Source organism: Parasteatoda tepidariorum, chromosome 2 (assembly GCF_043381705.1).
Source record: "Parasteatoda tepidariorum isolate YZ-2023 chromosome 2, CAS_Ptep_4.0, whole genome shotgun sequence".
NCBI classification, from domain to species: domain Eukaryota; kingdom Metazoa; phylum Arthropoda; class Arachnida; order Araneae; family Theridiidae; genus Parasteatoda; species Parasteatoda tepidariorum.
Genome location: NC_092205.1, coordinates 5,194,687 through 5,218,026, shown reverse-complemented (window position 1 = coordinate 5,218,026; position 23,340 = coordinate 5,194,687). Strand labels below are relative to the sequence as shown.

At 32.3% G+C, this 23,340-nt stretch overlaps 1 protein-coding gene across 1 annotated transcript; it reads left to right on the top strand.

Annotated features, from left to right (window-relative positions):
• The first annotated feature begins 247 nt into the window (after window positions 1–247).
• LOC122272484 (dynein regulatory complex protein 9) lies at window positions 248–21,220 on the top strand. The gene is made up of 8 exons (XM_071177076.1): window positions 248–983; window positions 2,279–2,373; window positions 6,667–6,795; window positions 11,681–11,912; window positions 14,082–14,156; window positions 16,558–16,689; window positions 18,351–18,452; window positions 21,024–21,220. The coding sequence occupies exons 1-8, from the start codon at window positions 882–884 to the stop codon at window positions 21,111–21,113; spliced, it is 957 nt and encodes a 318-aa protein (XP_071033177.1). The 5' UTR covers window positions 248–881; the 3' UTR covers window positions 21,114–21,220.
• The last annotated feature ends 2,120 nt before the right edge of the window (window positions 21,221–23,340 follow it).

Here is a 23,340-nt window from a genome sequence, read left to right as displayed (position 1 = left end):
TTGATGGTCATAGCTGGAGTTCCATAACTCACGATGCTCAAAAAATAAATAAATAAAAAATGCGTACGGTTTAGATAGCATTTGGTCTAAAATGACTGGATTTTCTAGATGACTGATTGTTCAAGTTTATGACTTATCGGTTTCTTTAAACGGTTATTATCCCGCGCGGAGCTCAGATTCGAGCTTTTTAATTGGTCAATAAGTGACAAAATTTTAATTAATAGACAATTTTGCATATACATTTTGCTCGCAGTGTTAAAAAACGATTGACACTTACATTTTTATCAGCCTTTGTGTTCGACGAAAGTTTTAAGCTAAGTTTCAAAATGATCAAAATTCCGATTGCAATAATTCACCCTCTCCAATACAAAACAGAGACTTAGAAAAAAAAAACTTAGTAAAAAAGTTCAAAGGAAAAAGAACTTTTTATGTGCTTCTCATTTCAATGTTTAAATTCTGGTTAAAATTCATTGAGAGAAGCAAATCAAGAAATTTGGGGGAAAAATCTCTGAATAAGCTTTATTCAGGGGATTTTTTTTTCCATGGGACTTTTCGTTCATCGCTATTAAGTTGTGAAAAGTTAGGTACAGTTTCAATGTTCAGATTTTTTTTTCTCTGTTACTAATATTTTATTTATAAATTTTACTTCTTGGTTAGATTTATTTTTGACGAAATTTCCCTGAAACACCGTTGAATGCTTCTCAGCCCCTATCATTCATACTATTTCAACACAAAACCTAAATTTATAGGTTGTTATTAGCAAATTACTAATTAATATCTCAAGAAATAAACCTTCAGTGGAAGTTCAGTTTTGAAACATTTTTATACATACTATCTTGAAGTGTGTTTATTAATTGCTTGCCAAAGATGCGAGAAAAGATATGAATCCAAATGAAGTAAGAATAGTTTCCGACATATTACTGCGCTTACGAAATCGACTCTCTTTTTTACTGAAGTCAGCAAATGGAGATGATCAAGAAAATGTAAGTGTTACTCTTAACGCTCCACACTTTCCAAGCATGAACTCGGTAAAAAATATAATTTAAGATATCCCTGGGCGAAAATTGGCATTTTTTTTCTTTTTTTACACCATTTGAGTTTACACGCCAAACAAAATAGTGCCGCTCAAACAAAACATAAAAAAATAATCTGAATAAAATGCATTTATATTAAAATAAAAAAAAAGAAAATGCGTGTTGTATAATACGCGCAGTAAAAAGCGAAATATCGACTTACCTTATATTGAGGTTTCTGTGTGAGTTACCATAACTGAAACAACATTGTTCATCCTAACGACTGATTTGGCGATAATCCATTTTTATTTATTCTCGCTTACAACCGTTAAGTTCAATTATATTTAGATTATAAGATTCCTATTGTTTTAGAAAATATAAAAAGCAGAATAACGAAAACGCTAGGTGGTTGAGTATACTACTAAAAAATTGTTTGGTTAACTTACTATTTGGTTATTTAGGCCCTAGTAGTGTAGGATCGGGGGGGGGGNAGGAGGGGGGGGGGGGGGCTTGGTTTGGCCATAATTTTCGTTCAGTTTTGCTGAAATTCTATTTCTGGTTACCATGATATACTTAGTTCTTTGCTTTCAACGACGTCACCGGGTTACAGCAACTTTTGTTTACTTTTGTATGATAGATTCTTTGTTTATTTACATTCGTTTGTTTGCAAATCTCCAAAAATGAGAGGGGCTCCCGATTGTAAACTATTACCCTCCGATAAAAAATATATTTCATTTTAAGAGATAATAATTAAATAAATTTTTAGTGGTTGGTAAATAACAATCGGAATATACATATACGAAGCGGAAGTTATGGCCCGAATCCATTTATCTTTTGCAAATTGCTGCCGATGCTTTGTAGTCTTATAGCATTTTTATTGTTATAAAGTTCACCGTTAATTATTTGGCTACAATTGAATAGCGATAGATTTTATTTCGCACAAGCTTACTGGGTAATAGAAATTACCGATTCAAACATCTTTTGGCGATATGATCGGGTCAGAAGTAAAGGGATAAGTATAAGTTTCATTAAAAAATGATCAAATGGGCGACAGATAACTGCAGTACAGGTTTCACATGGGCGATGGTGAGAATCATGCATATGTCATTAAATTGAAAATTAACTTGCTTTTAATATATTTATCGCTTAACAAATGTATATTGTTGTCTGCTGAAAAAAGTTTGTATTTCTGTGCAGTCTTTCTTGCATAGCTTTGTACTATTTTTATTGTTTATAAGACATAAATCTTTTGCATTATGGAATAGCTTGCAAGACTGCTCTACACTTGCAATCTTCGAAGTGTTGGTGATGAGAAAGAGTGCGTCACATCAGATGAAGAGAAAAGATTCGCAATTGATTGGTATGATTTGTGCACGAATTGTGAAGTTCATAACAATATATAATATTTATATTTAAAAAAATCAATCTTAGTATATTTGTGTAAAAGAGGGTCAAGGTCTTTTTGCAGTTATTTTTCTCATACACGGTGTTTAGTAACAACGTTTCCACGGTTCTAATTCATTGGTCTAAGACCGCCTATTTCCTTTGATCTATAACACTATAATTGTAAGATCGCCTTAATACAATAATTCTGATAGATTAGTTAATCACTATTATTAATTGTCATAGTAATTTTCGGTAAAAGGAATAACAATTATAGCTTTTATTGTGAATTGCAGTATCCTAGTTGCGAACGCTCTCTATTTGAAAAGGAGATTTATTTTTAATACTTGAAGTGGTAACAAATTTTACGATTTGAAATTTTATCTTCGAGTTAATAAACTTGATTTGGAATGATTTTCATTACCACTATATGCAATTAAGTTAAGTTTTTCCCCCCCAATGTCCCTCTCTCGATTGACACTCTTTGTTTAGGTATCAATTGGGCGGGCAGATTTGTTGGCTACTCTTCCAGGGGTAAAGTAAGGACAGATAGTACAGAGACTGAAAGAGCATCCGTGCCTTCTCCGGGATTCGAACCCATGACCTTTCTGATGCGAGATCAGTTCCCTCCGGTCGGTCAATCAAGTTAACCATAGATATAAGACCCGGGTAGTAAAGTTTTTAAAAGCTGACACTATTAAACCAATTAAGATTATTTTTATCGATAACACTTCAAACACTGAGGAAGGAGAACTTTTGAGCTTTGGGTTGTCCTCTGGGCAATATACAGAGAGTTGCGTAATGGCAGCCCTTATAATAGATAATTTATAATCCATTTCGGAAACAATGTTAAAAAGGTATAAACATTAGTAGCGAAAAATTACTATTTAAGAGAAGAACAAAAAAGCACGATACCGAAATATATTGAAAAATGCGATTATAAACCAGTTTGGTTGCCTAATGAAACTTGCAGGCACATTTCATCTTCTACGTGCTTCCCCTGGCAATCATACAAATTTTGACGCTTTCAATACCGCTTCCTCATCAGTGATCCGACATAATTATGCAGCTTTTACATTTTTTTCTTACTCATATAAAAATTTGTAGCACCTGAATTATTTTCCTTTATTTTTGACTAGGATGCAAAAAGTATCTAATCGGGGAGATCATTACAGTACATATTGTATTTTGCAATCGTAATATTGTATATAGCTGTATGACTGATATGCGTTTCATAAAAATTACTATTACAATTTATAGTAGAAAGTAAATAATTAATTCTGTTAGCAGTTGTTCTGCTTAAAGGTTTGTAATCATCATTCCAAACCTTTAATAAAGGGTCGGCTAACAGTGTTTTTGTTAACTCATTAGCCGTATTCTATCGTATACTTTTATGAAAAGATGAAAACTAGTAACTTGATCAAAATATTGTTCATAAAAATATATTATGAACATAAATATAGTTAGATTTTGATTCAGAATGATGCATTTGGAATTATTTATTTTTTAAACTATAGCAGTCACATTAAAAATTGTTAACTTTGCTTAAACGGCAATTAAATGGCTGTTTGTGCTCCAAGAAAGAGAAAAAACTGGTACTAAAACAATTTAATTTCTCTCGTGTTTTTGGAAGGATTAATATATCCATGATTAACCAAGAATAATTAACAGCGATTAGGTAACAATTCTGTAAATACGTTATAACTGTTTGTAAGTCTTGGTGGCCATGGTTCTTTGGGGATTTTCCAACCACTTCTTTTACTACAAATGATATTTTTTACATTAATATAAAGTGTTGCTCAAAGCAAATTGTAATGGTGAATTATGTTTGAAAGTTTAAAACTAAGTTTCACAATAGAACAGTGACTTCAGTATAACACTGATTTGCTTCTTCAAATGTAGGTAAATGTTACAGTTAAAGTAATAAATCCGGTTATTGTTAATACTGACCAGAAATTAATAATAACCGCTTCTTTTGGTAAGTGAGAAATAAAAATGAGAGATTTCCGTATTTATATTTTAATGTGATTTATGTTTTCATTTTTATGAATTTATATTTCCTATTTTTTGCTTGATGTTTTTTAATTTGTGTTTTTTTTTAATACGTTTTAATTTCATTTGAATTTTTGGTGCTCCTCACACTATTGTATTGATATCGGGTTGAGTAAAAAGTTTTCCGCCGAAAAAAAAAAAAAACAATCCTGTAAAATAATAAATACATAGAAAATCACAAAGCTAATGAGGATAGTAATCTCCACTCAAATCAACAATAGTCTGCAGTCTGGCAACGTTTTGGCAACTTTTCAATCCCTTCTGCGAAGAACTGGGGGGTACGCGAGTCCAGAAAGCGATCAACCTCATTTATGACCTTGTCATTTGAACGGAAGATTGTGCCATCAAGATGCAGCTGCAGATGTGAAAACAAATAGTAATCCGAAGGCGCCATGTCTGGACTGTATGGTGGATGTTGCATCAAATCCCACTCCAGCGTTTAGAGGGTCCAGCCGGTCACTGCACTGACATGTGGTCGAGCGTTATCTTGATGAAAGAAAACCACCTTCCTTCTGAACTCGTTTTTTCGTTTTTCGCGTATGGCATCGCTAACTTTGATTAGAATATTGCTGTATATTGTACTGTTGATAGCCTGCCCGCTTTTCAGGTTACTCCTTGTGGATAACTCCACGACAATCCCACCAGATACAGAGAAGGACCTTCTTGTTAGTTAGCGTTCGTCTTGCAAGCGAACCTGCTGATTCCCCGGGTGCTGACCACCCTCCTTTACGGCTAGTATTGTTGTAGTATACCCATTTTTCATCACAGGTCACAATTCTGTCCAGAATGTTCTCTTTTCTTTGATCTCTGAGCAGAACCAAACAGGCCGCTTTTCTTTTGCTCTGGTCTTCAGCAGTCAATTCGTGAGGCACCCAGCAGTTAAACTTAAATGTTAGATTTATGCGTTTGAAGGCATTTACTATTGTTTTTTGGCAAACGTCAAGCTCTAACGCAATGGTTCGTGTTGAAATATTTCTGTCTTGATCAATAATTTGCTTTAATTGGTCATAATCAACCTCAATAGGGCGGCCAGAACGTGGTTCATCTTCAATGTTCAAATTCCCCCTATTAAACATTCGAAACCAAACTTTTACTGTATCATAAGAAACAGTATTGAAACCTAAACTTTGACACATTTTCTTGTGGCATTCTGTTACACTGAGTTTATTTCTGAACTCATAATACATAATCGTTCTGATCTGCCTACGTGATAGCTCCATTTTAAACACTTTTTTGGTGCACAAGATGATAAAGTTTTGACAAACAAATTACACAGTTGTGTAGTTCCAACTTTCAGTTTTAAAATGCAAAAGCCCGTTTCAGAAAAGGTTAACTACCACGGGAATGGCTGCTGCTGGCATGGAGGTATCTCCCCTTGATGAAAAACTTTTTACTCAACCCGNATTTAATTTCTCTCATGTTTTTGGAAGGATTAATATATCCAGGATTAACCAAGAATAATTAACAGCGATTAGGTAACAATTCTGTAAATACGTTATAACTGTTTATAAGTCTTGGTGGCCATGGTTCTTTGGGGATTTTCCAACCACTTCTTTTACAAATGATATTTTTTACATTAATATGAAGTGTTGCTCAAAGCAAATTGTAATGGTGAATTATGTTTGAAAGTTTAAAACTAAGTTTCACAATAGAACAGTGACTTCAGTATAACACTGATTTGCTTCTTCAAATGTAGGTAAATGTTACAGTTAAAGTAATAAATCCTGTTATTGTTAATACTGACCAGAAATCAATAATAACCGCTTCTTTTGGTCAAAGTGAGAAATAAAAATGGGAGATTTCCGTATTTATATTTTAATGAGATTTATGTTTTCATTTTTATGAATTTATATTTTCTATTTCTTGCTTGATATTTTTTAATTTGTGTTTCTTCAATACGTTTTAATTTCATTTAAATTTTTGGTGCTCCTCACACTATTGTATTGATATAGTTTACTTTGGTTATATTTTGCTTTGGATATGTTAATACAATATTAAAAAATACTATTTTTTGCGGATATAATCGTGTGAGCTGACGACGAAATTATATAGTTTCCTTATTTTGTTTTCGGCTTTTCGTTAATTATTTTTCAAAAACATTTTATTTAATAATTTTTCATTTTCTCTTTAAATAATTTTTTTCCCCTTGTTTTCTTTTTATTTCCTTCTATAATACATTTAAAATTATTTTAACGCAAATTTTGATTTTCTTTATAAGCTCCGAGATTGAAAGTACAGTCGTTAAAATTCTACAAGAGTTAAATGAATCAAAAACTACTGATATCATAAGGAGAATAATTCAAGAATATGAAGATAGGAATGCCTTATTTAACAAACGCTGCAAAAGGTGAAGTACATTTTTCTCTTTGAATTACAACTTAAAAAGTTCAATTTACTGGAAGACAGAACTCTATAATTTCAATAAGCATTTCGACTTCCTAACATATTTGTAGAGGCGAATTAGATGCGTTTCTCCTAATATGAACCAATCCTAGTATTATTCCAAATTCATTATATTCTTATTTCTATTACCACTTGCCAATATCAGTAAGCTTGCTTGGTGAAACTAAGCGAATGAAGGGTGCGTTTCTTGTTTCTCAGTGGCGTCATCTATGGCCAAGAATACGACTTCAGCCAAACACACGTCACAGCCCGTTTATAGGACGGACTCATTTAGACATCCATTTATTTATCCAAAGATTGAAATTTTGACTTGAACCAACGAACGATCAATCCCCAATTCAGTTCCCTATAGGTATAATTTGTTATGGGAACATGGAGGACTTTTTGACCCGACAGATTTAACTTGCACCAGTCACCATTATCTACACGTTTTCTGTCGTCGGGAAACGAACTAATGACCATTCGGACATAGGCCCAACGCTCTACTAATCAGGCTATCCCAGCCATCCATGTCCTTAGTAAGCTCAACACCGACACCTACTGAATTATACTGGGTGACAGGACGCTTCTTACGTTGTGACAGTTTTATCGATTGTACCCATGTGGCATATAAGGATTACAACGCTAAAGGCGTCCTGAAAGTAACGGGGTATGATATTCATCATGGAATGGTAAGGTGACTATGGGGTTCATCGAGTGAAATGGCTTGCCTAGAGTCCAGGCACGAATTTGATTGAGAACGTCTAAGACGAGTTGGGTCAATAAAGTAAGAGGTGCACCAACTATCACTATCTATAAAGTTGTTTTTTTTTTCAATGCCCACCTGGAGAATGACCTTTCGTCATAATACAGGCATCTGAAGGGCAGATTTGTGGGCCACTCTTTTAGGGTCACCCGATTAGGTGGGCCAACGTTGCTCCCTCAGAAAGGACAGATAGTACAGAGAATGAAAGAACATCCGTGCCTTGCCCGGGATTCGAACCCAGAAAATTTCTAAGATTAGTAAAAAGACTCCTCTCACCAGATTAGTAAGAAGATTACTTACCAGATCTCACCAGATTACCTGCCAGAGCTCTCACTTAAACACCATCAATTCAAGAACCTCCACAATTAGTTTGTTTATCCAAGTAAAGGCTGTAATGTAAGGATCTGATGAAAGCATGAGTTGAGCTCTACAAACTAATAAATATGAATGAATTTTGTTTTTTTTTTCTTTCTCAGGAGTCTAAATTATTATTGGTATAACTTTTTAGATAGTGGTCCAGGAAACTGGTCTTGCATCAGAAATTTTTAAAGAATTATAGAGGTTCTTGACATGATGGTGTTTAAGTGTAAGCTCTGGCAGGTAATCTGGTGAGATCTGGTAGGTAATCTTCTTACTAATCCCATTGTTTACATAACCTGTTGGATTTCAGTACCGCGTAGAGAGAGGGGACGACCCCAGGCATGCAACCGATTGGCGATTAAAGACCCTTCAAGTAGATCCATTACTATCATTTTTATTAATTAAGTAAAATTTTTCAGCAGGAATCGGCTCAAGCAAAATATTTTATGAAGAAAAATAAACTTTTTGCTCTATGGTGGTCTTAATTCTCTTTTCAATGGGGCTCCAGGTATCTGCACGCCATTGCATGACTTTAAGCGTTGTCCTCATGGAAGTAACGAGAAACGAACCGTAGAATTGTCACAACTGAAATAAATGCAGTATAGGTATCGGCCTTGAGCTTATCATGAATTTGTTCGATGTTCCAACTCTTTGTTCCATACCAGAAAGAAATGCACCCAGTCCCCCACCAAAATGTTCCACCTTTTTTGATAATCATAAGTGTCCAAATACTTATTGGTAGGCAGTGTGTAAAAAGCATTCCACGGTCAGGACAGGTCAAATTGAAGCGTCCAGTGTAAAATTTTTACGAAAATAAGTTTTTTGTTGGATTTGGAATATCAATCACTGATTATCAAATACCGATTAATTTTCTAGACTTCCTAAAAACGAAAATCCAACAACTTGGAAGCAATTTAAACAATCTTTCCATAATTGACACAGTTTTTTTGGTTTTTCTCGAAAGTGCAGATTTGACCATTGACCGCTTCAATTAATGAACCAGATCACTGGTCCACGGCGGGCACCAGCATATTTATTGGTCCACGGAGCCAGCAGCTGAAAAAATATTCTTAACTCTTTCCACTGTGTGCTAATTTACAATCCAATGGACTATAATGACTCGCTTTCGTTTTTGGAAATTTTCATCTTGGTCTCAATTAGAATGCTAGTTTTTTTTTATTTTAAAATTTGTTATCTAAATTGAAAATAAGTCGATAATCAAGTTTTTCATTATTTAAAAAAAGTCCAAGCAAGGGTCGATAAAGGCAGCTGGATTAGAAAATTCGCTTACGGTGTAGTGCGTCCAATTTGGCAAACAACTACTTCAACAAATGTTACAAACCTCTAGAAATGTGAAACTAAAAGGTCTTACTAGCCTATCTGACTAAAATTTTCAATAGAAATTTGCTGATGTCATAGTAGGGAAGGGCACTAATGCATTGTTTCTTCAAGTTAAATGACTTACCACCTACTAAACCAGGGTTTCTTAACCTGCGGTTAATGGACCCCTAAGGGGTCCATGAGTCATATTTTGGGGGTCCGCTGACTACTTCTAATTTTTAAAACGCATGGAAGCTTACCCATTGCTTGTAAAACAAGCTATGGCAGCTAGAATTCGTTAGCTACAGTGTATCTTTGCGAAGCGGAATTTCCACACTTGTGACTATAAAAACAAAACATCGAAATCGATTGAATGTTGAACATGATATGCGTGTTGCTTTATCGGAAAATATCCCCCAATTCAAATTATTAATTAAGGAAAAGCAGCAGCAACCTTCACATTAAAAATTTTGTATACTATTAAAATAATAAAATTAAATGTTTTCTAACAATTGATGTTTTTTGCAATTATTTTTTTCACAGGGTCCGTGACTTCTTAAAAAATTTTTAAAAGGGGGTCCATTATACTAAAAAGGTTAAGAAATACTGTACTAAACGAAAACATTAATAAAAGAAAAACAATTCTAAACACACTCTCCTTATTTAAAAATAGCCACTGAGAAAAATAAATAGTTCTATCCAATTTATGATTAAACCTGATGACGATTATGATTTGATTTGAGAAATTAACGTTTGAATCGTTAAAGGCAACAAGGATTCATATAGTTATTCCGAAAAATAAATTACAGTTAATTTGCAGATCATGAATATTTTTTACGGTTTAATGACCATCGGTTAATGCAACCGTCAATGCGGTGATCATCATTAAATTTTGTGATCCTTTATTTTAGAACGGTGTATGTTTATCGCTAATGTTTTTCATATTTTTACAAATACTACACGAACCACAAAAACAAGGTAAAATTTTAAGAATGAACGTATTGAGGATATGAATGATTTACTTAAAACAGCGCGTGGCTCAGTGGTTTAGTCAAAGAAAAACTAAAGGTTTGATCCCCAGTGACGGCTTGAAGCCCACCCAGTTTCCATATGGATGAAAACCGGCTTGTATGCAGAGATACTACGGGAGACTAGAAATGCAAAAAGTAGTGATTCATAAAAAGGAAAAATCTATTAAAAGAATTTAAAATTCGCACCTTTTTCCAGCATATTTTTTTTCAGTTTACTATCGAAAGAGAATGGTTTTGTTTTAAATATGAATAATTGACAATGCAGGTCATCGTTGTAGTTACAATTGAATAATAAAATAAATTATAAATTGAGTTTTTACCACATCTTATTTTTTTAGTCGCTTGTGGCATCCCTCTGCCTCTGTACGAGAAGTAAAGGCAAACAATGCAAATAATTCCTTTCTGAAGTTAACCTACAAAACCTCTACTCCACAATTTTACTTAAATCAGTGTGAAAACTTGCATATCATAGTATTTTACACACAAATTATATAATTTTAAGGGGAGGGAGGATTATTGTGCTATTCAATTTTTAAAAAAATAATAATTTAGCTAGATATTTTATTTTCTCTTATAATTTAACCTTTATTGAAAAAAAAGGAAAAAACAATGTACAATGTGTAAAAAAATGGTCGACCCTGAATAACTTTTGATCTAATGATTGAACCTTCACGTTCTAGGACTCATCCTACTGATTCGAGGGCGTGACTTCTTGCTGATTATTTAGTGCAGATGATATTTTAAGTTACGAAATCAGACCCAAAATCGTGCTTTCTCTGTTTAAACATACGTTTCTTTCTCGACGGATTCAGATTACAGCTCCCAAAAACATAGCCGTAATCTAAGAAATAGGGTACAAATAGTTTGGTCAGAAGAGTTTTGACCTCTTAATGTTAATTTTACTTTTTGCGCATTTCGTCATGTCTCGAGAATTTTTTAAGCGAATTGAAAAATTCTAGCACACAACTAAAAAATTCGTTTATCCAAAGATAATTCGAAGCAAAAAATAAATTTTAGTAAATATTTATTACTTGATATTATTTTATTTGGTATTATTTTATTTAACAATATAAACGTAAATATTTCGAAATGTAATTTTTTATACCATTTTAAATTATCTTATTTGTACCATAGCAAAGTACAAAATTTGTGTGACATTAGCTAAATAGTTCCTGAAATATCAAATTTTTAAAAAATCGAATATCGGAACCCTATTTCCCAGATTGTGGCTACCCTCTATATTTTAAGGGTCAGTCTTAGAACGTGAAGATCCAATCATTGAATCAAAAGTTATTCAGGGTGGTCCGTTTTTTTTTCTTTCTTTCTTATTAGTGCACTATAAGTATTTATTTTTATTTTTTATTTCCAAATAGCCTCGAGACAAAAAAGTATGAAATAGAGGAGGTGAAAAATGTTTTGTTTAGTATGAAACAACAAGCCGGAGTCTGTGGCGTAGTAAAGAAATCAAATTACGAGCTCCCTAAACGGCAAACCTTTGACTCATCTGCGAAACTATCATACGTTAAAGAGTTGATGGACTTTAGATTGGAATCAAAAAAAGCTCATTACAACCACCTTTTTCAAAAAGCGAAAGATAAGATAGCAGTAAAAATTACATTTTTTTTTATGTTATCATCGATTTAATTAAAACGCGACTGTAACATCTAATTAAAACCAAGAAGAACAGCGTTAAATGAGAGCGAGGATCTTTTAGCTCGAATTTAAATTAGGGTTTTTGTTTTAACCCATTTGTGGTTTGCGGGAATTTTTTCTTTTTTGGAGAAAAAAAATATATATACATATATAGTCGCAGAAGAGTACCTCTCCCCTACTTCTGAGGTTTTTTGCCAATGACATTGAACTAAAGCCGAAATTTCTTAAAACGAAATTTCGATAAAACTTTTAACAGAACGTAAAATGCTAACTAATCAAAAATAGTTTTCCAATGGTAGGAAAATTGTCAGGGCTCGAAAAAACTCAGAAATTTTACCCGTCCCCGAGGACGGCTTGCCCAACAATGTACCCGTCCTCCTTTGAAACTAACCCGTCGCTTCTAAATAAATAAAAATATAATTTTCTCTTATTTATTACTTCTTATAAATTGCACAATGAATTAGTAGTTACTAGGATTACATTATACAATAATGAAAGAAATACTAGGTTACTAATAGTAAAACCTAGTATTTCTTTTATGAAATAATTTATTTCTTTAATGAAATAATATAAATAACAAAGGTCAAGTTATATGTCCATTTATCCGATGGTACTGCGTTTTTTAAATGAATCAAATATGACGTTTGCCAGTTCTACAATCAAGCCAATGATTTACAGAGGTTTCTGCACAGAAATCTGAAAGAGGTTTTCCATTTAGGTAGATGTTCATAATTGCGATTAACGCTTCTTGTTTATGACCAGTACGTAATGTGTTTTTTTGCAAGTTCATTGTTGAAAAGCCCCTTTCAACCGCTGCAGTACTCCCAGACAGAGAAAACAACAATTCCACCATGAGCAGTATGTTGCCGTATTTCGAGATTAGAGGGTCATTTTAGAAGTGAGGTTCTAGGCTCATGTAAGATAACAAAAATTGAAAATGGATCACGAACATTAATGGGGAAAAAGGGCCGTCCACGCGGACGTTGGATTCGAGAAACTTGTTGTCCGCGGGGAATCTTTGACCGCCGAGGACGGGCGGACGGGCTGTTTTTCGAGCCCTGAAAATTGTGTTAAAATAGAAGTCTTCATTTAGTAAATTTTAAGAAACTGATTTTGCCCACCATTTTACATATATATTTTAAATATTTACGTAAAATTTTATTCAAATATATTTTATGTAATAGGCCACTTGAAAACCAATTATTTCGTCCTAAGGCTATTAAAGTGCTTTCAAAATTAAACAAAATTCAGTATTGCTTCAATATTAATTCAGTATTGAATTCTGTATTACTTTAAAAAACATTTTGCCGAGAGCGAGCAACCCTGTCTACCAACTTTCAACCAATTCTCGGTCAGATTATTATTATTANTTTTTTTTTTTTTTTTTTTTTTTTTTTTTTTTTTTTTTTTTTTTTTTTTGAATTTTCGACAAACAAAAAAAAAGCCTTTTTTTTTACGGATAAAAATTAATCTATGTTCTCTCCTAAATTCGAAAACTCAAAATATTTTTGTCGGCAAGCAGTTTTTTGCTTGACCTATTAGTGATGAAATACTTGATGTCCCGTCCATTGATCTCCAGTTTCCTTACAATGCACCCAAGTTTTATCTTAAAAAAATTTACTGTGATTATATATTTATTCACTCTGTTGCTTTAAGGGGTTTAAGATAAATATCTGCATAAAAGAATTAGTAAAATTAGGTAGTAACTATTTTGGAAAATAATTTTCCAACCTTACATATCATAAATATGTTGACATGCGACAGTAACACAAATAAAAGTGAAATTACAGAACGTACAAAATGATTTTGATTTCAGTTCAAGGCGTTCAGGTTCAGTTCAGGTTCAAAGATAATCGCGGGATTTAAAGTGACGCGTAAGTGGCGACGAATTTAATTTCAATGATGCAGTTTTACTGACATGCGAAGGGGTTGATTTTTCCTTTAGTAGTGTAGTGGTGAACAAAATTGTTCTAATTTATTAAAATTATCCGATCTAATCTAATTTATTAGAATTATTGATATATAGAATTATAGGCTATCAAAATTTTTTTCTTCACTACAAATTCGCAGATATAATGAATCCAAATGAAATATTATCCATTGTTATTTCTTAAATTTTAGGGGTATGAAAGCGAGATCAAGATACAGGCTGTTACGGATTTTCAAAATTTATCTTTTTGGTTACTGAAGTTTCAAGTAAGAGCACAGCGTTAACTTAACTTGTTGCGTTATCTCTCCTTCTTCTCATTAATTGACATTCTTGCATATTCAACAGTAATTAATTGTTTGAATATTCTTCTATTTGGAACCATTCAACTATAACGTTTGTGGGTTCTCCCTCCTTCTTGTCAGCAAAAATTAAAAGATTGCATCACAGAAAATTGTTTGTTAATTATTTTTTGTCTTCTAAGAAAAATTGATAATAAGAGGACTTTAGGGCCGGACATAAGCACTTCTCATACTTCTCCTGCCCCTAACTCAGCAGAAATAATTAAATGACAAACCCCTCCCGACATTTTTTTTATTTGAAAACAAAAGGAATAATAAATAAAGTTAGAAAAATAAAATTCAAATATTAAGAAAAATGATTTTTTGCATTGCATTATCTTTAAATAATCGAATTTTATATTTGTGTCCAAACATATTTCAATTCGTTTAAAAAGTTTTCCACATATGGCGAAACACGCATAAGTAAACATTAACGTAGGCTATATTATACCCAATTACCTGATCAAACTATTGGGACCCTTATTTTTCAAATTGCGGCTGCACCTCATATATTGAGGGTTAAGAATTCGAATTCGACGAAAAAATGTATGTTTATTCAGAGAAAGTATGTTTTTGTTATTAATTAGTACAGACGATAACCTTAAATACGTTAATTAATTGGTGCAGACGATATTTTAAGTTACGAAATCAGACATGATCAAATATCGTCTGCACTAATTAATTAACGCATTTAAGATTAACTCCTCGGACCATTAAAGCTCAGTCTTAGTCTGTCAAAATCCGTTTATTACATCAATAGTTGTTACGACTGTTTCTTTTTCTTCTTTTTTGTTCCCCCCCNCCGCAGTGTACAACATGAAATTCTACACTAAATCAGAATCACGTCTTCGGGATGACTTAGCTAAATTTATCACAATGAGGCGATTACGTCACGAACGTGATAAACAATGTTACCGAGGGATTGTTATCTTCTTATTGTTCTGATAACTCTTTATGTATAGGCAGGCATACTTATTTCTTCGTCGTCACTTCCCCAATGTATAACTTCTGACGTAATACTTTTTTTCAATTCGAAGTTTCAAAACTAATTGTTTTTAAAATAAAAGCATCGGTTATAATAGAAATATCTACTTGGGATATAAGTAATTTTGTTATATTTTCCATCAATAGCATGATGGATAATATGCATTATAAGAAATATAATACGAGTAAAAATGAATACAAAAAGTTATTTAATCTAAATTAATAAAAGGTTTTCTCACCAGAAAAAGATATATTCTTAAAAAAAAAAAGAAACTGATGGTAAGAACGAATTTGTTTGTTTTTTTCTTTAACAGTATCAATCATTATGATTCAAAGCATTTTATGAATTGCTTTTCATGCAAATACAAAAATCTGGTTAGAGCATTTTATCTTTAATTTTTTTTTTAGTGTGACAGAGAGAAAAATAATTCACAGATGTTAAGACTTTACGATTCCGCGATAAATGACTTTTTGGAGGCAATTTGGTTAACAATACGCATCGGCCGCCTTCATTTTATATGCTAGCTGAGTGGCCTTCATTCCCCCAAGGACAATAGAACTTCCTTAGCTTCTGAAAGAAAAAATAAACCTTTTCTAGAAGGAGATCAAACAAAGCTTAAATTTTTTAATATCATGCAGTGTGATATCTCACTGTCCAAACAATAATTAGACTCATATACCAAAAGAACGTCTTAACTTTTAAGCCGCTACGTGTGAACTCTTCATATCTTTATTTACAACATCTACCTTGATGACAGCGCCATCACACCATGACAAACATCACAAAATGTTGTTATAAAACCGGCCCCTGGCTCGCACCGACAGCAGTGCTAACTTAGAATATCCACAATGGTAGAGGGATCATGAGATGGAGTCCCCTTGCCGCCAGGCTAACCATGGGAGTTTTTTCTCCATATATAAGGCAAATACGGGTTAGTTCCATCAAAAAGTCATCCACGAAGGGAAATTTCAAAATTTCAAGACTATGGAGTAGAACATTAATAGTCGTAAACTCAAAATTAGGTCGGCTGTTCACCGACGGTTATAAAATAAAATAGCTATACCTTCCAACTTTTGTAATATTAACGAAATAATTTTTCCTGTGGTAAAAATTTAAGGCAGAAATTTTTTTAATAAAAGATACTTTTTAATGAATTTTTTATCTGTAAGGGTGGACAAAATTATTTTAAATCTGATTTATTAAAATATCAATACATTGCCTTTTTGCTATTATTAGGAATTATACAGAGACTACGTAAATTTCGCGAAGTGGTTGGTGCGTTTAACTATATTTTATTTCGCGAAAAATATCGCATAACGAATGTAGGAATTCCTTCATTTACAGGCAATTACAACTGATTTAGACAAGTTATTGCGCAAAACGTTCGACGACTGTTCAACATCGGAGAGAGAAATAGCTATTTTGAAGAAGTACAGGAAACTTAATTTGAGAAAAATGGAGAAAGTTTCGAAAGAGGTAAGTACAAACAATAGAGAGAGGAAAAACAGTTTCCGTTTTACACATTTATCAAAATTTGACTTATCATTAATCCTTTAAAAAAAAATTAACATCTTCGTTATTTAGTGGCAAAAACAATAAATTTAAAATTTGATATCCTGCATAATTTCGAAGTTTTCGAATACATAAAAAATTAAAAATAGTTAATTTTCAATTTAAATATAAACTCAACTCTACGACTCAGATTGCTACAAAATACTCTTATTGAAAAAAATATCTAGTTTAAGTTTAAAATTCCACAATGATTTCGGCCTCGGTGATTCCCTTTACCCTATTGGTCAAGATTCTACAAACGATCTCTACTATCACGGGAACCATTTTCACGAGTCTTAAAAATTTTAAAAAGTGATGACGAAATTAAAGCAGGAGAAGGCATTGATCACCACCGCTACATTCATTCTGTTAAAGAAAATATGTTTGTAACTATGATACTCTAAGCGGGTAAATCTCTAAGCGTTAAAGTAGTATCCTAAAGAAGGGATTTCTTGTTGTTGGTGTTGTTTGTAATGCGATTTGCCGATACCAGCAACCCTGTTGGGTGAAACCAAGCGATTTTAAGGCAGAGGGTGCGTTTCTTGTTTTTTTAGTGGTGCCATCTATGGCCAAGAATACGACTTGCGCCACACACGCGTTACGATCGTTTCATAGGGCGATTCATTCATTCAGATCGTAATTTTTACCTGAACCAGAGAACGATCCGTCTCCAATTCAGTGCCTCCAGAAGTATGATTAGTTATGGAAACTTGAAGGACCTTGTGATCCGACAGATTTAACGAGCACTAGTCGCTATTTACTACGCGGGGAGTCTTCGGCCGGCGGGAATCGAACTCACAACCTCGTGGGCATGAGCCCAGTGCCCTAGCAACTAGAGGCTATAACGACTCAGGGATTTCTTACTGGCATTATACTACTACTATTATATACTAATTTACTAGTATTTAGCAGTAATACACTTAGTAATATAATACTAGCATTATACTACTATTAGCATTATACATAATTTACTTCAATTTTATAAGTTTTTAGAATGAGGAAGATTGTATAATGACTAAATTTTTCTAGATGAATGACGAAAAGGCAGCAAGCAGCCATAAAGTGACAAGTTAAAAAAAGAAAACATGATTTAAAATTTTTATTTTTAAATGTAAATTATTACTAAATGAAAAAATATCCATCACACTTTATAATTTCATAAGAAAATTCTTCACTATTCCCCCCCCCTCTTTCGCTTTTTGTCCTTTTTAGGGTTCTTCGTTGTTTCACAATATAATAAGACCATCCATTTAAGTAATTTTTTCCCGCTTCTATCATGACTCTATAACTGATGGCATTTTTACGATTTTCGATGCTTTTTTTTTTCTTTTTTTTTCTTGTTTTTTGTCCTTTTGAATGGTGTGTCGTTGTTTCTTAATAACAAGACCTTCAATGATTCAAGTCATTTTTTCCGGCCTAATCATGACAACTAAAACTGTTACGATTTTCGAAAGCCCTAACGTGACTACGAAATCCTTAACTTTCTTGGCAAAAGTCATTTTATCTTCTTTTTGATTAATTTGTCAACCCCATTTTTACTTTTTGTAATCTGAAAGTGCAATGAAATGTTTATTCATATTTTGAAGATTGTAATTCGAAAAGAAGTTATTGAAACGGACCGCAGAGAGAAAGAAATAAAGCGCCAGATGCGCTTGGAAGAAGAAAGAAGAACTAAAGCTGCTATAATTGTATTATAAGTTTTTCCTTATATTTCTTTCTTCTTTATTTTATTTAGTTAACCTTGCGTCTAATTTACTTGAAGATTTGGGCAAAATAGGATGAAACGTAGCAACAGATGGCCAACTAGGACTTTATCTGTTAGGCCTGCTTGATGAGTAATCATATCAAAAGGCAACGTGTTGTTAGATATGCTGATTTTTACGCCTATTTTAACAGATTTAACACTGAAAATCATCAGCTGTTTATTCATTAATTATTTTTATATATCAAGCTGCAAATATTTTGAGCCATTTGTTAACGAAAGTATAACAAGTGTTGAAAAATTAATCCATTTTTTTTAAAGAGTTTTTCTTTGTAATCAATATTCAGGAATTACGGTACGCTGTCGGCGAAAAAGCAGATCCTACACCGGATAAGATAGAGTTGGCGACAAATACAATTGGCGCTGAAGGAGGGCTCTCGACAATCGCCCAACAGCTGTACTCTGATATTTTCCTTACGTTTTCGGTAAAGTATCGTTCATCAAGTTTAACATGGATACAGCTCTTCTCAGTTTCAAAAAAAAAAACGGATCTTCCTAAAAATTTCGCGGATGTCATTACTAAAACTGAAAGAAATATTTCGGAAATTTGATCTTTAGTTAATTCATAATGATATACAGGTTTGGATAAAGAGATAAAATTAGATCTAACTTATATGAAATCAAATATTTTTGTAGATTCAGATTTGACTTCAGATGGATAAATATCATTTAAAATTTAAAACTAGTGCCATAAGTCCTTCATTCCATAAGCCCTTCATAAAAATTCTTTCATTTACATATTTTCCCATTCTATATCAATTTCAAATATATTTATTTTAACCCTAATGTACTTCCGATAACTTTAAAATTTTAAAAATATGAATAATTTCGATGTTTGTAAGAAATTATTACTTTAAAGGCAGATAACATTTTTAAAATAGCTTTTGTTTTTATAGTAAATAGTATGTTATTAATAACTTTTTATAAAATCTTCATAAAAGAATTTGCATTATTCTTTTATTAAGATTGATTAAATCAAGATCATCTGTAAACTAAAAATGTTTTTTTTTTTCATTTTTCTTACGATAAATGTTAAATAAAATCACTTTTCAAAATATTGTTCCAATAAAACAAGCTATTAAGCTGTTACATTATTATTATTATTATTTGCAATTTTATAATAATATATTTTAATGTCTTTGCAAATATTTAAAAAACAAATTTTTTCTAAAAACATCCTCACTATATTTTTATGAAATAATTTAACTTAAAAGCATAGGGAAAGCATCATTTCTCTAATTTTTATTTGGTAATCTCAAGTTAGAGTGAATGCTATGTGTAACTTACAGAGGCAGTTACAGATTCGCAGCTCTGTTTATTAAGTTATAGCTGTTATAGTTATAGTTCAGTTTCCAGTTAAAAAGTGCGAATTGCCAAATAGCCACCTTAGTGCGGTATTTGGCTATACCGTACTTCTAACCAGCTAAAAAGAATGACAAAATGCGAAATTTTAATTAAATCAGTTCTGATTTAACACATCCAATCAGGTGAATTAAAGCTGTTATAACGAATGTCGATTTGCGGTTTAGGGAAATATATTTTCGTTCTCTCACTATATTTACGCGATATCATCGACAATTGCTATGTGTCTTATCCCGTATAGGATCTGCTTCTACGTATCCTGTCGCAATATTATTTGGTATTCATATTTTAAAAAAATGTATATAGTCAGATAAAGAATGGTTGATCTTGAGCGTCATACTTATAAAGTTTTCAAATATGTTGTTATTTGTTTACGTCACATTAAAGCTGCACAATGGGCGACGGTCTGGGAAACATCCCTGAGGATGATCCGAAGACGTGCCTTCACAGTTTTGATCCTCTGCAGATGGGATGGCTCCCCTGCTTCGGTAGCCCAACGACCTGCGCGCGAAGTCGCGCACTTCACGGTAGAACAGTTTAACGAGGACCGATACAGCATACCTTCGGTCCCTTTGTAAGCTGATCAAAGTAGTCACCCACCCACACACTGACCGCAGCTATTATTTGAAATATGTAAAAAAGCAAAATGTTTTCATTTTGGAGCAATTAAAAGTCGCGCGTTTTCGTTCTAGAATGAAAAGCCTTGAATCTCAAAATGTTGTAGAATAAAAAAAATATCGAAACTCCTTCGTTCCTTTTCTTTTCCACACTGAAGAAGTGCTAATTAATTCTTTCGTGTGCATTTTGCTGGCTTGAAATATTCCATTTAGCACAAATTTGCTTTAATAATGCGTCTTAACTAAGTGCTTCATATGAAAGTCAGTGATTTATTGTGGAGATTCTTAAATTTGATTTTGAAAATCTGCGTTTTTTACAACAAGTCTCTAAGTAGTGTTTTCTTGAAATAAATAACAAATATTACCAAAACTATTTTTCATGCAGTTTATTGCCTCATTTTTAACCGGTAATTAAAGAATTAACTATTTCTTTCTTTCCATAATTTTTTTTTTTCAAATTTAATTTTTTTTCATTTCTTTCTTTTTCAATCGTTTTTTTTTTCCTTCAATAATTTTAGATACAAGCCTTTTGGCGTGGAACTATGGTAAGAAAACACTTAGGACCTTATAAAAAGAAGAAGAAGAAAAAGAAAAAGAAGAAAAAATAAGCTTGATCAAGATTGCAAACTTTAATTTGCATCAAACACTTTCAGTCCTGAAAATTTTAGCGTTGAATCGTTAATAAATATATCTGGAAACTTTAAAATTACGATTTATTAATCGATTGGTTATTAATCAAAAATAATTATTTATATATAGAAAGGATGGCGAGAGAAAAACATTAAATTTGATAAAAAGGGAGAAAATATTTTTTTTCCTTCCCCGCTAGTATTATAGTGAGAAAAAAAACAAAAACGTTGAAGTTTTGGGAAAGAATACTTCTTAATGATTGCCATTATAAATGTACATTTTTAGAATTCTTGTCAAAAATGAAATCAGAACTATAAGTTCTTTAGAGCTCACAAATGATTATTTAAGTGCGGCGAAAAAAATTCAATNAATTGGACCGTGTAAACAGGCCTATACTGGTTTTTGTGTTTATCTCTGTTCCATCCAGACAACTCAAGATCGTGATTCGTTAAACTTCGATGGAACTTACAGTACTTTTTCTTACTTAGGTATTACTTTACGACCACTTATGTGTACACATTTTACATCAGTTTTTACTAGGATTTTAAGGATATATTAAGTATGGTGATTACGCAACATTCTTGCACCTCATTTATTAGGATAAAATCGTCCGTTTATATTTTGTAACGTTTTCCAAATACATTAAATAATATGTTTAAATGAAAAAAGATACAGCACATTTTGAATTGACATGAAAATGTCCTTCTCAAATGCGCTATGCCAGGGGTCCCCAACCCTATGCCCGCGGGCACCATGGCGCCCGTCGATCGGTCTAAGTGCGCCCGCTGCTTGTGCCCAATGATAAAATATTTCAGTTTTTCATTTTCCCATTAAATGCTATAAATTTTTTTGTTTATTTATTTATTTTATTTTTTTTTGCTTTTTCAATATTGATGATAAACACAACCAAAATAGAAATCGCCAGGAAAACGACCTGCATCCCCACAGATATAAAAGCACAAAGCAAAATATAGTTGACTTCTATACTGACTATACTTTGTATGTTTTGCAAGCAATTTAGTAATTATTTATTTTACACAAGAATATTAATACTAATTATATTCATATAATGAATTAACTTTTAAAATTAAATTTTATGTGCATTATATGTAGTGTGTAGTATTACCTATGTCTACCAACTATGAATTTATCTTGAAGAAATAAATGGTGCCCGCCATTCGACCGATATTCTGGCATTTGCTCTTAGGTACAAAAAGGTTGGGGACCCCTGCGCTATGCCGTCATCTGGAAACTATGTTTTCATTACGACTTCTCCATAAGTTCAGCAGTTATTAGGGAATTTGAACCCAATAATTACTAATGATTAATTTTAGCCAACTTATTTCTAAGTATTAGCAATATTTTAAGTTATACTATTTCTAAATGAAAGAAATTCAATATAAATCAAATGAAGGAAAATGCTCTTCTCAAATGTAATAGCGCTATTTGGAAAAAAGTTTTCATTACGACTTCTCGCTAAGTTCAGCAGTTATTAATGAATTTGATTAATCCAATAACTATTTTTGATAAATATTTGCCACATAATTTTTAAGTACTAGTTATTTTTATTTTTTTAAGCGTCATTTCACACAACTGTAACTGTTTGTTGGCAAGAAAGCTTTTCTTACAGAAAAGTGATTTTTTTCGGATTCTGGAAGACAAGAAACAATTTGTTAATTAAATTCGGCAAATTTTATTTTTAATATAATTTTGAAATTACATTTTGTTCTTCCAACTGACTTCACATTACTTTAGATATTGATTATTTTCGTCTCTTAATAGGCATAAGCGCTGAGGTGCATTAATGTATAAATTTTTTTTTTATTGTAATAAGTCGTCATCCCATTTCCAGAATTTTATTAAGAGTCATCTAGTTTCCGAAAAAGTTCATGTCGTTTATTTATAGTTATAATTAACAACCCGGTTAAGTAGAAGTTTTTCAAAATATCCTCTTAAAGACGATGCATCTCAAATTCTAAATTGTTATTTACTTTTGGTGATCAAAATGGACTATACAGGTGGCATAGAACAAAACTTTCTACCTATGGCAACACCCCTAGCGTGTGAAGAGTCATACCAGAATGAAGTACGCCAGTTTCTCTCTTGATTTTCAAATAAATTTAAAAAATTTAATTTAAGAAACTATATGGAACTGAGAACTACATTAAACAAAGAAAGCGTCATGGAAATTTTAAAAAATATTTG